General features: G+C 39.5%; 1 protein-coding gene across 2 annotated transcripts in view; it reads right to left on the bottom strand.

Moving 5' to 3' along the window:
* FMN2 (formin 2) overlaps nt 1-18,927 on the bottom strand; it is a 187,865-nt gene that overhangs the window by 141,145 nt on the left and 27,793 nt on the right. For both annotated transcript variants that reach the window (XM_060753881.2, XM_067464831.1), the window contains exon 2: nt 14,212-14,381. In XM_060753881.2, the coding sequence (XP_060609864.2) occupies nt 14,212-14,381 (170 nt within the window). The remainder of the gene's footprint in view (nt 1-14,211; nt 14,382-18,927) is intronic.

Raw genomic sequence — 18,927 nt, forward strand, 5'->3', positions numbered from 1 at the left:
TACTGAGACACCAACAAAGTTAAGCCTTATAAGGAGTAGCTACAGAAGCTCAGTATGTTTAACTTGGAGAAGAGAAGGATAAGAGGAGACATGGCAGCCATGTTTAATTTTTTTTTAAAAAATGTCATATTGAGGATAGAGCAAGCTAGTAAGAGTTAACTTATTGGTTATCATTAATAGTTTCTATGTTGTCTAGGATTAACAATGGCATATGGGCCACACACTTTAATTAAATGATAAACTAAGCCTGACTTTTTGTATTTTATTATTATTTCTTAATTTATTTATTCTATTTATAACCTGCATTTCTCAACCCTGAAGAGGACTCAAGGAGGCTTGCATATATGTTTTATGTCATTTATCTTCTACATTAAGTCCAACTGAAGACCAACATATAAGTTTTATTGAGCTAAAATATAACTTGTTAGATGAAACATCCCTGATATGGTTCATCTTTGTCTAAGCATGTCAAGATGGATTGTTGTGTTGCTTGTATTTTGCTATAATTAAATTTATAAATAAATATTTGTAGAATAATAATGGCAGTTTTATCCAAATAAGTGTTCATGGAACTCACAAGAGTGCATTCAAAAGTCAGGAAGTGCATTCAAAAGTCAGGCCACACTTGTGTACCCACTTGAACCCTCTCAGAGAAATATATTTCATTCCATGCATTTAATGAATTTGTTATATCTTATTAGAAAGTTATCTCTGTACCTCTGGAGGCTCCTTGTATTTTATTTACAATTCATAAGAGGGCTTGGCATAAGAGGGTTAAAAGGAAATGTCTATTTAATTTCCAGAACATAATTGTTCTTTTCTTTTATGCTAGTCACTAGTTCAGGTTTTAATTTTCAAGCATCTCACAGTAACACAGATATGTAGCGTATTTAGTTTGTAAAAATGGAGTATCTCTTTTCTGGGAATCTGTAATATGAAGGACTCTAAAAAATTTTTTTCCTGCCACCACTACCTCCACCCTTGTGGAAAGGAGGCTAGTTACACATCCAGCACCGGCTAAGTTTTTGTCAAGCAGCTCTTACCCTACAACTGGAATACAGGTTGAGGACTCTTGGTACTATGGCTTGATTTATTCCAAATCCCTGTTAAAAGTGAATATGAGGGGAGTGTAAAGTCCAAATGTACCCTGCTCCATATTTGTATGTTGAATGTTGGAAAGAGCCAGCTATACAGCCAGTCCACACTGCTACCACCCTTTGTGCCACTTTTCCAGCGTCCCCAACCCACCATCAATTCCCATTGCTCTGATGGAAGGAGAACACTATGTGGATTAGTCAGGCAGCAGGAGCTTTTCAACATGCTATGAGTGAGTGTTTACAGACTCTCTCTCTCTTTTCCCCATCCCCAACATCCATTTTATACAAGGACTGTTTTTAAGTCTGACAACAGTACCAGAATCTTTACCACCTCCAAATTTGTGATAGTGGTGGAGTGAGACTTCCTTGAGAACTGCAGGAGCTGAATGTGTAACTAGCCCCTTTTCTCAAGTATTCCTCATTAAATGTACTGTCGAAAGCTTTCATGGCCAGAATCACTGGGTTGTTGTTGGGTTTTTTGGGCTATATGGTCATGTTCTAGAGAAATTCTCTCCTGACGTTTTGCCTGCATCTATGGCAAGCATCCTCAGAGGTAGTAAGGTCCTCATTAAAATATGAATATGTAAATTCAGGTATTCAAAAAATAAATCCTAAATCCAAAAAGTCTTCTCCTAGCTATTTTGCAGAAAAGAGATCCAACCTGTATTAGAAAACAGTATTATTTCTACTTAGGTTTTTCTTGAGATAAGGTTATATTATGATGGCATCCTATAAGAACTGGTGTGCAAAAATATACATTTATATGGAGAGGAAAAATGAGAAAAACAACACAAAATTAGCTTTATACCAAACAAAAGTACCCCAGATAAAACTATGGTCCTTAGTCACATTAATCACAATTTCTTTTAAGCAGTTGGGCAAAGATATTTCTAAGAAAATACTCAAATCTTCATGCAAAGCACAGTTATTCCTCAGCTTAAAATCAGAACATTTAAAGTTGGTGCTGTCTAATAAGTAGAAACATGGATTAAATACCAGGTTAGTCAAGGATTAACTGGATGGCTCTATGTCAGTCACTAGGCAAGACTCCGTTGTCAATCTATCTAATAAGGATAAAAACAATTTGCCACAGAAGACTGATGCAAGGAAAAATGAAATACGAACTGAAAATTTTACTATTACAAGTAGATTTTCATGATCAGCAAGAAGGTAGTTTTAGATAATTTTCTCCAAAAATGTCTCATGCACAGAGGGAATTAATTGCATTAATTGAGAGGTGGGTTTTGTTAAACAAATATACTTAAAAGGAGGTCAAAAATATTTTCAGCCAAGACATCACTGAATGAATGAAAACATTGTACTACCCTACAATTTCAAAGCTACATTATATCTTTAGTCATGGGGGGAAGTGTTCAGTGTTCAAAGAGAATTTAAATTACAATATAATATAGACATTCTCTGTATGTCATTCAATTATAAAGAAATAATGATCAATATCCATGTGAGGTTCTGGTCACCTTCAGAGGATTGTATACGGTAAATTATTCTGGTTTTCTGGCAATAGGAAATGTGGAATACTTCATAGAAACAAGATAGTTATATCTCCTTTTTTATTCTTATTATAGAATTAAATTTATACCTATCTGGAAACCATTGGTTTCTCTATTTTTAAAATCACATTCATACATGCAGAGAAAATTTTGAAAACAATATCTAGTATGCAATACCCAAGGGAATACTATGACCAGTTTTAAACATAGCAATGCTTACTATGAATGCACTACATTATTACCTAAAATCTCATTGCAAAAGGATGTATTTGAATAATACATTGAAATGTGAATATTTGCACTGTGTGTTTGCTTTCTGTTGATGAACTTGACACAGACTAACATTTTCAATTCTTGCTAAATTCTCTTAACACAGATTTTTTCTTTTGAAAAAAAAAACAAACAGACTAAGCATCCAGTTTTCTCCCCTCTCTTTTCTGGAAATTGTTCAACACTGAAATTCCCCAGAATAAAATATGATATTACCCTCTACTTTTTTTTACAAAGCCAGTACCTACTGTTGAGTAAAAAAATACAACCGAGTAACTACAGGTAATAATAATAATAATAATAATAATAATAATAATAACAACAACAACAACAACAACAACAACAACAACAACTCATGTGTTTGGGTGTATTTTATTTCCCTTCCTAGGGAAAGTCTGGCTGATTCTTTAAAACTGAAGCGCTGTCCTATATGGGCGAGGCACACTGCATGCCTGCAATAGCTTTACAATTCTGAGTCAGATAAAGGTTTTCCATAATATTTAAGTAAAACCTTTTGGTTTTCTGTTAAATCTCACTCTTCTCTGATTTACAAAATACCTATTGCTTATCTATCTCTCCTTAGACACACACAAAAAATCACTGGGTTATTAGTAGTTAAACCCACCTGGTACTTACTGCTAGGAACAGAAACGTACATGACCTCCAAGCTCAGTTCTGGGAGGGCTATTATCTTGTTTATTTCTTTACTGACGTTGGCAGACTCATCTTATGAATAAATAAGCAGCTACTGAAATCTTAGAGCAGTTAGAAGCATAAGCATTACATCTCAATGCAGCGCCAAAGCATTTCTTTACAAAGCTGTTAGACGCATAGCTTTTGGGAGGCCCAAAAACAAAGCTGGTCTGAAATAGTTAAAAGGTATTTATGAGTTAGAATTGGAACTGAAGCAAACTGGTTACAAGAATATTACAAGGAGCCTTAGTCAGCAGTATTGGATTAATTGGGGGAGCAGGAGGGAGGATGACCAGAGGTGGTGGGAGGGGAGAAAAAGAAGGACTGGACAGACATGATGATATTTAGTTCATTGTGGAGTTTGTTACCTGATTATTATCTTCTTTATGTTAAAATAATATTGATGTGTACAACAGCACCATTATTAATCCTTGGTTACAAATACCACTTTAACATAAAAATAAGATAAGATGACTTTTGGACTGTAGAGCTATGAGAAAATGAAGTATAATACCAAGAAAATTGGAAATAGCCTTTATAACCAATGACTGGATGTCTCAAGAGTTGCACTAAAGCAAGAACATTTCTTGAGTTTTTTACAACACATTGTAGGGAAAGAAAAGCACCCTTGAAATAAATTTCCAAGTCATGGTCCAAACTTACACTATCTAGGCCAGTGGTTCTCAACCTGTGATGTTTTGGCCTTCAACTCCCAGATATTCCAACAGCTGGAAAACTAGCTGGGATTTCTGGGATTTGTAGGCCAAAATACTTGGGGACCCACAGGATGAGAACCACTGTTCTAGACAGTAGAAATGATAACAATTGGGATCCTGATTGTATTGTTGTTTTTGTCACTAAGGAAACCAGGACTTCCAGTTCAGGATCATCCCAGGTCCTGAGGTTTTGGGGACAAATCATCAGTATTTTTATGCATTATGCATTAAATATCAACTACAGTTGTCCAATGCTTGTCATCCATTCATATGTGCATGTGCACACATAACATATTTTTCTTTTTTGGTATCTTAGCTAAGACAGTTTTTTTTCGGATCAAAATTAAACAAGGAAATTATCCCCCCTAATTTATTTTTTGAGATTTTATTTATTTCTCGTGTCAGGGCAGCCAGTCAATTATATTACATTTCTAACAGAACAAAGCAAACAAACAAACAGAGAAAATACAAAATGTGTGAGTTTGAGATGGAATAAGTGATATTTAAACTAACATATTTGCTTCTAGCCAGAATTTGGTTCATGGGCAGAGAGGAGGATAAATCCTGGTCTGGGAGAATGACTGGGAGAAAAAAGGGAACCTAACTGCGTGAATCTTCCAAAGAGACTTTTTAGCAACTAACTAACCCTTGTAAACCATAGCAAGCCACTATCCTACTAACGGAGCAGGAGATCTCACTTCAGCTCTTCCATCTTGCCTGGAAATAAGCCGAAAAAAACTGGAGAATTTGTACCCTAGTCTCCCACCTAATAGATAACCTACAAAAATGGAGATGTAGGGCCAGACCTAAGATCTGACAATCCTGTTGACAGAACTGAGAAGAGTACTAGAACATGTCTTGTGCAAACCACTTGACCCAATTCTATGCACTCTCTCACACACCACATACTATATAAGTTGTGGGAACAACGTGGCCCTCCAAACATTCTCCGACTGCTAAATTTCAAGAGATCGAATCAGCATGGCCAAAAACAAAGACTCCTAAGAACTACAGTCCAATGCAATTGAGAATGTTTCATGATTCTCACCTCTGTCCTGGACAGCCCTAGCCTTTAAGTTACAATATTGCTTTCAGGACTAGGCAATGGTTCTTTTCCTGACCTGACGAAATATAGCAAGACTCTTCATTTAAACCAAATACAGTGTTGAGAACATAATAATGATGCAGAAACATACTCTGATTTCTGACAACATCCATCATCCCTACTGAAAAATATCAATGTCAGAAGCTTTCCAAACATTTTTTTAAGTTCTAAGGTAGTTACACAATCCCAGGAGCAGTCGTTCAATGATATGAAAATACCAGATTTACAGTATAGTTCTATAGCTCAGAAAAAAATGTCATCGAGTTTCACAAGATTTACTCCTATGGAAATTTGTCTGAGAATGGCGCATTGGGACAGGGTCTTCTTTCCTTTTGCTCTGTTGGTGATAACTGCCATCATATTAACTCTAATTTGAGGCAACCCTTCTAGTCACCCTGTAATGAACAGATTATGTCTTGCAGACTCAGGGCCATGCTTTCCTTGATTGAGTCTATCCATCTATAATGATGGCCTTTCTCTTTTCTTACTGTCTTCTACCCGACTTAGCACCATTGTCTTTTCTAGTGAGCAATGTCATGATATGTCTAAAGTACTCAGTTTAGTCATCTAGGCCTCTAAGGGAGAATTCAGGCTTGATTTGCACTTTCATTTGTCTTTTTGGCACCCTACAGTTGCCTCCAGCATCACTTTTCAAAAGAGTTGGTTTTCTTTTTATAAGCTTGTCTAACAGCCCAGCTTTCACAGACAAGAAATTAGAAATGCAATGCATAGTCAGTCCTAACTTTAGTATTCATGATATATTGTCAGGATGTGGAAATCCCTGCCTAGAGAGATAAGATCAGCCCCCTCCCTCCTGACCTTTCAAAGCAAGGTGAAAACCTGGCTTTTCAAGCAGGCCTTCCCAAATATGGCATAGTTATTCGATATTATTGAACCACTGACGATGCAACTGGACAATGATTTGATATGGAGATGCTTTGATAATGTTTTTAAGGCTTTGTATGGTTTTTATATTACTGTAAGTGTTTTAATAGTATTTTATGATTGTTTAATTGTAACTGTTTTGGCATTGAATTGTTGCCTATTGTTAACTGCTCCAAGTCACCCCTGGGCTGAGAGGGGTGGTATACAAATGTAGTAAATAAATAAATAAATAAATACATTCTGCCCAAACTGTATGCGCCAACTGCTTACAACACACATGTTAAGAAATAAAACAATTACCAAGGCTGTGGCTATGCTAACCTCACTTGAAAAAGAATTCTATGTAAAACCAGAGAGCTGCTACAAAAAGGTTCTGTAATCTGTAGCATCAACCATAATACACACTTAGAAAAAAGCTCTATTTTAAAAAGTGCCTTATATATTCTAAAAACTGTAACAAAAGCAATCATAAAAACAATATTTGGTGTGTGATTCTGGAGTCAGTTTTCACTACACAAAAGATGAAAAGCTCATCTGTGTGCTGGTAAGTACTATAATAATGCAATATAGTGAATGTGCTAAAAAGCCAAGGAGAAAAATGAAATACATGCATGACCATCTAAAATTCAATAAACAATTACAGTTCCAAGATTCTAAGACTATGGACCTTATCACATTGATGAAGGGCAGCAAGGGGATTTGCTAGACTCTGTAGCGAATCCATGAGGCAGTGAGACAATCCCAGTACTGAACGCCCTACCTCACCTGCAGTGTTGTTTCCCTATCATGCATTGCTTCCCTTAACTGATGCTGGTCCCATTGTTTCCTATGGAACATGGGAAGCCATCCGTGTTCTGGGTGAAGCGTTATAGAATGCTTGTGCCATGGTTTATCTACGGAGCCCAGCCATGTTTGATAGAAATGGCACAGCATTTCTAGTCAAAGGGAAATACTGTTTGATGAACATGTGGTTGATTGATAGCACCTGGGTAGTGACTGTGAGTGTCATGATGCAGTACCTATGAAACAGATCTTGCAAAAATAAAAGTGGTATGCCCAATAGATGAGAGTCTGGACTAGAGTCATGGCCATTCTCTAGTGGTGTTTAGAATACTGTAAATCTATGTAAATTGATTAATGCATTTTGCATTTTAATAACTCCATGTAACTAATGACCTCATCACAAAGGGCTAAATTTGACAGCATGTGCTGGTTTAGCCCACATTATCCACGGAGCGCACTGGCTCCCATCAAATGACACCGGCAGGGCTTTGTGGGCGGCTTCCCGTGTTGCCATAGGTTCCTCATGCTCCCCAACCACATGGATCAACAAGGTAGAAAATTCAAAAATCTTCTGTTCTTAGTTTGAAAATGTTAATTCTGTTTAATTATGTGCGACTTGTTATACTCCAGAAACTTCATTTTTGTGGCTGCCACAAGCTATGTTGAACTGGTTGATACTCAGTGAGATATTCATTGAAAAACTATAGCAAAATGTGCTGCAGGATGTCCTGCAAAATCTTTGTAAAATTTAATAAACCTTTCCCATGTTTTTATCATAGAAACAATTAGGAAATGGCATTTATAACCCAGGAACAAAAATCATGTTACATAGTGTAATGGAACTAGCTGTATTTTTTGTCAAAAAACCTTTAGTCCACCTAACTGCAAGGATACTTGAAGAAATGACAGGTCTAGCCCAAAACTGCTGATTAGGAGTAATTGCTACAGTCTGACTGGAAGATGCTTCTTCTATATTACAAATAAAAATCAGATAGAAAGTACTGAAGCTAGATAATTTCTTGCCAATTAATGTATGGCTAGGAAATGAGATCAAAATCTACCACTGCTATTAAATATAATATAATGCAGGTATTTCTCAAGAATTAGAGTCTTGTTTTGGGGGACTTGGTACTTCCAACAGCTGTTAGTTAAAAGAAGCTTCATGCAACCATCAGTAAGTCTCAATGTGTTATCTATGAGAGACTACCACTGAAAAGCTTTGGAGGTTGGTGACTCTGAAAGTCAATATGGTAGTGAATCCACTCCAGGTTTTAGTCTGAAGTTTAAAGGAACCAGGCCGGGGGGGGGGGGGAGTTAAAGTGCAGGTGGAAAACTGGAATAGATACACCAACCTGCTCTCATCAAGGCCACAAGCCTTGGTTGTTAAGTCCCATTTATATATACCCAGTTTCTACCTTTCTGAGCATTCTGGGTAGAATCTTCAAAAACCTACCAATATCCTCACCATTAAAAACATTGAAAGACCAGGTTGAAAGAGTATCTTCACATTCTTCCTAAAAAAAAAAGGAATGGGAAATTACAGTGTTTCTGAAGAGTACTTTCCACAGCCAGAGAACAAAAAGGAAACTGCCGTTTTACATATATCCATCAAGGTGTGCCTTTACAGGGAATGGTATTTTCCAAATGGCCTCTCCTGAAGTTTTCTCATGTTTATAATGACATAGTTGGTCATTTAGAAAACCAAACCCAACTAATGCAAATATTTCTATATTGGAGTGATATGATCTCAATAAAACACTTCAGATATTCTTGAAAGATACCTCCAAGTCAGGCCCGTAGCCAGGATTTCGTTTCGAGGGGGGGCTAAATTTTTTTCAGGGGGGGGTTTCGGGGGGGCTGAGTTTCGGGGGGGGGGGCTGAGTCTGAGTGAAAGAGGGTCTACCCTAGCAAACCTTTTGTATCATTACCCGAATACCTCCGTGCATATGGGATATATTGAGTATGGTGATCAGATCATGATATGAATAAACATAACAGTTTAAATAATGCACCAGTAAGGCCTTTTCGCGAACCACCATGAGAATTTCGGGGGGGGGGGGCTGAAGCCCCCCGAGCCCCCCCCCCCCCCCGGCTACATGCCTGCTCCAAGTAGAATAAATTGCAGTAGACTATGCATGCTAAAGCTCATGTGTTGATTACACGTGCCAGAGATATCTGTGACATGCTTCCCACAAGAGCCATGACAGGTGCTGATGACTGTTGGTCAGACCACAGGTTAATCTGATCCATGGCAGCTATCAAGATTGCCCCCAAACACAGACTCCAAGAAAGAAAGACAAGGTGCAAAATGAAAACCCAAGTGCTTTAGGAACCCTCCAAATGAGCCCTTCTCCAAACCACACTCAAGGATCATCTCCCCATAGAACACCCTGAAAATGTTGAGGAACGTTGGAACAAACCGAAGACCTCCATCATCACAGCTTGCAAAGAAACCACTGGATATCAAGCTAAGAAACATGAAGACTGGTTTGATGAAAATGACAAAGAGATCCAACAGTTAATTCAAAAGAAAAGGAAAGCATTCCGAACATGACAGAGAGACACCAACTGTGCTACTAAGAAAAAGATCAATGCTAGTGAAAAAACGGAGGTCCAAAGAAGGACCAAAGAACTCAATAACATCTGATGGACAAAGAAGACTGAAGAAATCCAACACTTTGCAAATACCCATGATGCTAAGGGATTTTTTTAAAGTCACAAAGATCATTTATGGACCAAGAAATCATGGCATACACCCTCTACACTCATCAGATGGAACCAAACTTCTGAAGGACAAAATATCAGCAAGTCAGTCAGATCTGGTCTTCAGTCCAGGCATTGAAGCTCCCCGGGTAGATGTCTTGTAACAGCATGGAACAAATAATGTTAATAAAGTTTAAGTACAGGATGATCCACTTCTTTGAGGACATAATATCCATGGTTTCACTAACCCGCGCTTCAAAAAGCACCCCCACCAAAGTTTGTAGGCCTCTCTATGTCCTCTCTATGCTATTCTATTGTATAGTTCTAGCCCTAACCCTAACCCTAGCCCTAACCAAGCCAAGTTCTCTGACTATGATAGAGGCAAACTGGTGCTTGTCAATTCCATCTTTTTTCCCCCACACACACTCCACACAACTCCCAATATACATGTAGCTCACTGACAGGTCCCAGGCAGACACAGCTGAAAACAATGGTCCTTCCTAATGAATGTTATTTCCATTTGGAGTAAGCTAATGAGCTGTTGCACAAAGTCATCCTTACCACTGGGCTTAGAGGCATCCAGTTCAGGCATCAGGCTTGGATCTAGGGAACTAAGGAGTTTCTCATCCCTGATGAGAAAGGATGGCCCATGTAAAAGAATTGGCCACTTTAAAGGTTTTCCATCCCTTTTATCTATGTAATTTAGTGTATATATTTTATGTTCATATGTTTTTGACTTTGTTGCACCCTGCCTCACGTCATTATTATTATTGGTCTCAAGGTCCTGCTGATTAATGCTAGATCCGTTAATGGTAAGACTGCTGCCATTCAGGACTTGATTCTGGATGAGAGGGCGGATCTGGCGTGCATTACTGAGACCTGGTTGGATGAGCTGGGGGGAGTAAATCTCACTCAGTTGTGTCCATCGGGTTTCGGAGTGCATCAGCAGGCCAGACAAGAGGGGCGGGGATGAGGGGTCGCAGTAGTCTTTTGGCAATCCATCGCCGTGGTCAGATGCGCTGTTCTGCAAGCACCTGAGTTTGAGTGTGTCCACCTGAAGGTGGGGAACCGTGACAGTGTGGGGTTTCTGCTGGTGTACCGCCCACCCCGCGATCCAGCAATTTCTCTGTCTGAGCTAGCAGAGGTTGTCTCCAATTCGGCCCTGGTTTCCCAGCGCTTGGTGGTGCTGGGAGATTTTAACATCCATGCTGAGACCTCCTTGTCCGGCACAGCTCAGGACTTTATGGCCGCCATTACGACCATAGGACTGTCACAAATTATATCTGGACCCACCCATCAGGCTGGACACACACTCGACCTAGTCTTTGTGGCAGACAGTGGAATGATCAGAGTGGAAGAACAAAACATCCTTCCGGTGTCATGGTCTGATCACTATCTGATCAGTTTTAGACTCTCTGTGACCCTCAATCTTCGCAGGGGTGGAGGACAGATTAAAATGGTCCACCCTAGGAGACTGATGGATCCGGATGGATTCCTGAGGAATCTTGGGGTTCTTCCTGTCACGGAGCCTGGCGATTCTATCGACGCCTTGGTGGATCTCTATAATAGGGAGATGTCCAGGGCGATAGATACGATAGCTCCCGAACGCCCTATCTCGTTGTGTCGTGACAGGCCGTCTTCCTGGTTCACTGGGGAGCTGGCTGTGATGAAGCACACGAGAAGGGGGCTAGAGCGCAAGTGGAGGAGATCTCGGGACGTGTCTGATCAAGCACGGGCTAAAGCCTCTCTTAAGGCATACTCCATGGCTATTCAGGTGGCCAGGGAATCTTTCACGACCACCCGTATAGTGTCTGCAGCAAATAGATCATCGGAGTTGTTTCGGGTTGTCGGGGAACTCCTTCATCCACCTGTGGTGGAGGAGACCTTTGACAACCCAGCAACTCGGTGTTGCGACTTCGCACACCATTTTGCAGGCAAAGTTGCTCAGATACGCCTTGAGCTCGACTCCAATTTCATCGCAGTGCCAGATGAGGTGATTGAGGCATCTGCTTGTCCAATTTTGTGGGATTCTTTTAGGCTTGTTCTTCCTGAGACCGTGGAAGAGGTCCTTGGGGCTGTGAGGGCGACCACTTCGACTCTAGACCCTTGCCCATCTTGGCTCATTAAATCGGCCAAGGAGGGGTTGGTTGATTGGTTTGTGTTGATCATTAACGCATCGCTGGAGCAAGGGATTTTTCCATCTAATTTGAAACAGGTTGTGGTTTGCCCACTCCTCAAAAAGGCTTCCCTTGACTCCACGGTGCTGAACAATTACAGGCCGATCTCCAACCTCCCTTTTTTGGGCAAGGTGCTGGAGCGGGTGGTCGCCTCCCAGCTCCAGGGCTTTTTAGATGACATCAACTACCTAGATCAGTCACAGTCTGGTTTCAGGCCTGGTCACGGCACCGAGACAGCCTTGGTCGCCTTGGTGGATGACCTCCCAAAAGATCTTAGACAGGCCCCTTCGCTGGCAGTCTTCAGAAAGAATTTGAAGACCTGGCTGTTCCGATGTGCCTTTTCAGATTAGGAACCTCCAATACCAAGTCCTAGAAGCACTTTAGTAGAACTAAGATCACTGCACACCGCACACTGCACCTACTTTATAATCCTACATACCTCCTGCCACATCAGCACTTTTAATCTTGTACCCATTTCTCTGTCCTGGCCCAGTTTTATAGTGTCTTGATGTCTTGATGTACTGTTATTGTTGTTGTTTATTTTGCTTAACTGTTTTTAATTTGCTCTAGGTATTGTATTGTTGTATTGTGTTTTTGAGGCCTTGGCCTATGTAAGCCGCATCGAGTCCTCCGGGAGATGCTAGCGGGGTACAAATAAAGTTATAATAATATAATAATAATAAAACGAAAAGACCAATATCTTTTCTTCCCCCCTCCCCCAACATGGGCACATGAGATGTTAGTAGAGGAAAGCATAAGCAAACCCCCTCTGATCAAATCTTGTTAGGAAAACCCCACCTTATGATCACCATAAGTCAGAAATTATTTGAAGGCACATAATAACAACAGTGGGAAGAGATGCTCATTGGATTTTCTGATAATATTTCACTATAATGCCCATCTAAACATTTCAATTAGCATTCCTAAATGGTCGTAAGAACACCATACTGGTACATATAAGCATTGGTTGTTAAAATAACAAATAATTCACCTGAAAAGCCCAGAAAGCTATAGGAAGCCATACAATGTATTTATTTCACGTATTTGTATCCCAGCCTTCTCACCCTAAAAGGGGACTCAGGGCAGCCTTACAGCAGCTTTACAATCTATAGATGTAGTATAAAGCTATATCAGGCATAATAGCAGAAATGAGCAATGAGGGTATAAAAGTGTTGGTATTGTTCCATTATCCAAGGGGAGGCCACCAGGGGGTGCTAGAGAGAAAAGGATAGTTCATTTTATTGGGGGGAGGGGGTTGAAGGAGGAAAACTATTACCCTGGTTTTTGCTGGTTATGCCCCCTCCCTTCCTCCTCCCCATATCATAAATGAGGGTTGTTTCCATGACCAAGACATGGGTGGCAGGAATAAGAGGAAAATGGTTTTACTCCTTCAACCCACCCTCCACCCTCATACAATGAACTAACTATCCTTCCCTCTCCAGCACCCCCTAGTGGCCTCCGCCTGGATAATGGAAAAGTACTAAAGTGTTTTTTTTAATGGGCATATATTCACATTTTTGTTATTATGTTTCAATCACATTTTGAAAATGAACTGTTATTTGAATTTTAATATTTCCCTCCTTTTCCATCAAAGGATCTGTGTTCAACCTGAGAGTAATAATAAACCAATGAGGAAAATCAGCCTGAGCAAACATGCTCCACAACTGTAAAACAAGGCAGCATCAGTATTGGAGTTACAATCACCTGTCCATCAACACCTACCCCACACTTAATCCCTAAAACCATTATTTGGAGAACAGCACAGATGCTTGTCAATGTTTAAATAAAGAATTTGGAAAAAAATATCTATCCAATATGCTTTTAAGGAACAAGATGGATGAGATAACTCTTAGTAACAAGGAAATTGCAGTCATTTTTAGAATTGCTAGTTAGATGGAATGACCTCCTTCACATTCGCTTCTGTAGAGGCACTGAGACAGAGAGTAGTTTTCTCACTGTTGTTCCCTACCATGAAACTGACAGCTGATCTGCTGATTAGTGGGTGAAGCATCCAAGGTGTTTGCATGCAACCTGAAGGTAGTGGAGTAACCATACTTGTTTTAGTGAACAAATTTTGTTTTTCATTATTTTCTTTGCAGCCTAACACATAGCAAATATAACAGGAAATGGGCCTTTACACTGCCTTCCAAGAGTATCACAGAAGAATTTATCTTGGGGCCACACTCTGACTTACTATCTGAGGGGCACAACAAATGTTTCAATTGTTTTACAAATATGCATACAAATTGACGACAATTCAGTGGGGCTTACATCAAAAGTTGGTGCACTTTGTTGTGCACTCTGGCCACCACATGGCTCTCTGAAGCAATCACTGAAAGGCAGAAGAAGACCCATTGCAATTATCCACGAACAAATCTTCTCTGCTTCTTCTTGTGGTGCATTCTCCTGCTGACTGGATAGCTTCTCCAGCAAAGTCCGACCTACCAAAAAAATTAAAAGTAAATGGATTAATGTTTCAAATGAGGACCAAGAGGCCTTTAAAAACTGTTCAGAAGCTTCAAGTGGTCCAACAGGTGCTAGCCAGGTTTCTCACTGGGACAGTGCACAGGGAGCATACAACCTCCCTGTTATGTCAGCTCCACTGGCTGTCACTCTGCTACCGAGAACAATTCAAAGTGCTGACTTTAGCCTACAAAGTCCTAAACTGTTCTGGCCCAGCTTACCTGTCCAAACGTATCTCCCTCTATGATCCACCTCAAAGGTTAAGATCTGGGGAGGCCCAGCTCTTGGTCCCACCACCTTCGCAGGTGTGGTTTGTGGGGATGAGAAACAGGGCCTTCTCAGTGGTGGGCCCCTGCCTATGAAACTCCCTCCCTGGCAAAATTAGAGCAGCCCCCTGACCTTCAGGAAGGAAGCAAAAATGTGGTTATGGGATCAAGGTTTTGGCTAGCAAGTTTTAGTGCAATACAAAAATATGGACTAGTGAAATGAGAAATTCAGCAGCTTTGGATCATGATTTTGAATGGTGTGATTTCAATAATTTGTTTTAAAAATGATATGTTTTTACTTCATGGTTTTAATGTATTTTATTTTACTGTATGGATGTTTATGGCATCAAATTACTGCCTATCTGTAAGGCCGCTCTGAGTCCCCTTCAGGGTGAGAAGGGCGAGATATAAATGTAGTAAATAGAATAAATAAATATGAGGATCCACTGTTTCATATAAAGGCACCGACAACTTTGTACAGAACAACCACTAAAATTACTTTTAAAGCAACAATGGCAAAAATACGTTTCTCATACGACAATAAACATATAAGTAAAACTTTATTTCTATCTCCCCTATCTCCCCATAGGGATTCAGAACAGCTCACAGCATAAAAGGCAAACATTCAATGCCATAAAAGCACCCCACAGTAGATAGAACTTCCACTTTGTTAGCCCGTGTTTGTAGATTTCTTTTTATTATTATTATTTTTCAAAGTGCTGGTTTTGACCTATAAAACCCTATACGGCTCCAGCCCAGTGTACCTGTCTGAACATATCTTCTTCTACGTCCCGCCTAGGAATTTAAGATCTTCTGGAGGGGCCCTGCTCTTGGGTCCGCCCTTGTCACAAACGAGGTTGACAGGGACTAGGGACAGGGCCTTCTCGGTGGTGGCCCCCCGCCTGTGGAATTCACTCCCTGGGGAAATTATATCATCATCATCCCTCCTCTCTTTCAGAAGAAAATTAAAAACATGGATATGGGACCAGGCCTTTGGATAATCTGGCAGACTGACAATGGACAATGAAGACTAAAGCTTTGGAAACTGACTATGATAAGCACAATGAATTTATTAATTACAGACTTGGCAAAACGATGGCCACCATTTTTATTGTATTAATGTAATGTTTTAACTATTATAATTTATTGTTACTATGTATTTTACTGTGTGAATTGTAAGCATCAACGTATGCCGGTTGGAAGCTGCCCTGAGTCCCCCTTCAGGGGTTGAGAAGGGTGGGGTAGAAATGCCCGAAATAAATAAATAAATAAAATTATCTCTGTAACCAATTCAGACAGCTACACATAAGGCCAGGAGTGCAGTCTATGGAAGCTGTATGCTTGGATCACCATGTGGAAGGGGGAAAGTGAGCTTTTGTTTGAATCTTTTTTTAAAAAAAAATCACTGCACAACTTGTCTGTGTTTGTGGTCCAGTGAATATCTAAACAGGCGCCATATATTTTCATAAATATGGTGCTAAATGTTGCTCCTTTATATTATTTTTTCCCAGTTCATGTCATGCTAACATTTTATTTCCTGTTATATTAAGGCATCACTTAAACTTCCCCTCTAGAGCATGAAGATCATCTTAGACTAAATCAGGCTTAGGTATCCGTAGACTTTCCAAAAAGAATGACTTAAAGCAGAAAGGACATAGGGACAGATTTCAGAAATCTCTTCACCATTATGGGAGTGGAGATGAGATGCATTTGTAGTCTGACCCTGTTCTGTGGTTGCCAGGATAGAATAGCAGTAAATGTGAAATTGGACAATGGGCTAATGCCACAGAACAAAACAAGACAGAGAGTTTCAAACAATGGTTATACCTAGACTTCTTTCCTAATAGATTTTAAGCAGGTTGCAAAACACTTAAGTAAGGAAGCACACATTTTGGTCTTAAAGAGCTGCTTTAGGTTGATAAATATGTATTATTTAAATGAGTGGGGTTTTAAAATATATTTTACTGTCATTCACCCAGGAGACCTAGTTGTTAAAGAGAAGGTTTTAAAATATTTTTGATGGCTGGATAGAGAAAACATAGTGGTTGATATGGATGGAGAATAGTGTAACTGTTTAATTGTGGTTTTTTTATTGTGGTTGTTATGATTTGGCATCGCGTCAGTGTCCAATGTATGGCACTGAAGTTTTGTCAGTTATGTGTAAACCGCTTTGAGTCCCCTAGTGGGGAGAAAAGCGATATAGAAATACTGTAAATAAATAAATAAATAAAAAATAACAGTGAGTTCCCTCCGGGGTGAGAAAGGTGGGGTAGAAATGTCATAAATAAATACATAAATAAATAAATATGGTATAAGGCCTACCTGAAATCCCATAAGCCTTGACTGAATTATACATAAAAAGACCAGTTGACAGGTGCTGTCACACACAAGGCTAATGAGAGAAGAGACAATGACTCAAACGAACAGCATAACACAGGATTTGCAAAGTGAAGCAAGATTCCCATTTCTTTCTGTGAATTTTTCAGTTGGTGAACAGGAAAACCAGCAATATAGCCTGAATTTGCATAGTTTGCAACAAGAATGAAGAGATGATCTTAATACTAACCTTAACTCAAGTCATATTTATTTGTTCCTAAAACAGTTGACCTCTTTGGAGTCCGAAATTAAGAGGAGCACAAGCTGAAGAATGATTGCATTCTGACCCAGGAAAATGAATCAAGCTCATTCACTAGTATCTATCCACTGTTAATCCAGTTGTTACCTCCTGCAGAATTCTAGGGTTTGTAATTTAGGGAGGGGGGGGCTTTAAACCGCTCAGCCAGAGAGGTTCTGGGCCTCACAAAACTACAAGCCCCAGAATACTACAGTAGATAGCAACTGGATTTGAGGTGAATACATGCTCTATGTGATGAAGTCATAAATCTTTCAGAATGTCAGTGGACAAAAACCTTTGGGAAACCAGTTAAGTCAATTTTGGTGAATACTGGTTACATTGTGAAATTGGCAATGTACTGATGGCATTTTGGAATTTATGAGGTCTCCACACTTTTGCTAATGTTATGGGGTAGAACAGGCTTGTCCAAAGTCTGGCGTGGGGGCCAATTGTGGCCCTTGTTCAAATTTCCACGGGCCCTCTCTCGCCAGGTGTCTCTCCCTCCCTTCCTTAACTTCCTTCCTACCTTCCTCCCTCTTCAGGATCAGGGTCCCAGAAAAGGTGTGCACCTTGGAGGGAGAGAAAGAGAGATGGTAGCCTCTTGGGTCCCTTCATCCCAATTAAGCATTGCCTTCTCCTCGGGTGGCTCCAGTCTTGGGCATCCCTTCCTAGTGGCCCCTTGTTTCTCTTTCCCTCTTCCCCCACAACGTTTTTTATTTCTCTCTGAAATGGCTTGAAGGCACACAACAATAATTCTAATTAACTTGACTCTCTCATCCACCAAATACAGACCCACATGTCCCATTGAAAGATTGGTACATTTAGTTGGTTAACATTGTTCTTCATTTTATATATTGTATTGTTTTTTTTCATATTTTCTTTTTGCATTACAAATAAGACATATGCAGTGTCCATAGGAATGCATGTTTTTTTCAAACCATAGTCTGGCCACCCCAACAGGCTGAGGGACCATGAACTGGTCTCAGCCTTAAAAGTTTGGATACCCCTGGGGTAGAATGCTATATTACTATAAAAAGGGGAGGTGTCCCAGTTTATGCCTTCACACACACGTTACAGTGGTAAGCATGGTACACAAGAGCAGGAATCAACAACATATAATGGAAAGGAAAATATAAAACTATATAACATTTTGATCAAAACAAATTATATTTGATTTAATACAGAGAGACAGCATGATAATAAAATGATATAAATATTAACATACTAACAATCTAAATGAAAATTGTAGAATTTTCTTTGTAGATATTAATAATAAATAATTTAAGAAAAAATTTAATGTGAAATAATTTGTTATTAAAATTAAGATAAATTTCTACTGATGAAGAACTGGAAAAGAATATAGGAAAAGGAGGAGACGATGTGAGAAGAGATAAGAAGATACAACCAATAGACTTAAAATTAAAATTTTTAGAATCCTCAATATTTTATGAGATATGTGTTAAAGAAATAGAAATGAAGACTTAGTTGTAACAATGATAATTTTATAAAGAACCCCCAATACCTCAACAACCCTCACCTTCTTTGTTTTCTCCTTGCAACATATCAGACATTTGTAAAGATGCAACTAACCAAGAACTATTCTATTTTCCCCATTTTTTTTCCTTCCCTTGCCTCCCCCCCCCC

This window comes from Anolis sagrei, chromosome 1 (assembly GCF_037176765.1).
Source record: "Anolis sagrei isolate rAnoSag1 chromosome 1, rAnoSag1.mat, whole genome shotgun sequence".
Lineage (NCBI taxonomy): Eukaryota > Metazoa > Chordata > Lepidosauria > Squamata > Dactyloidae > Anolis > Anolis sagrei.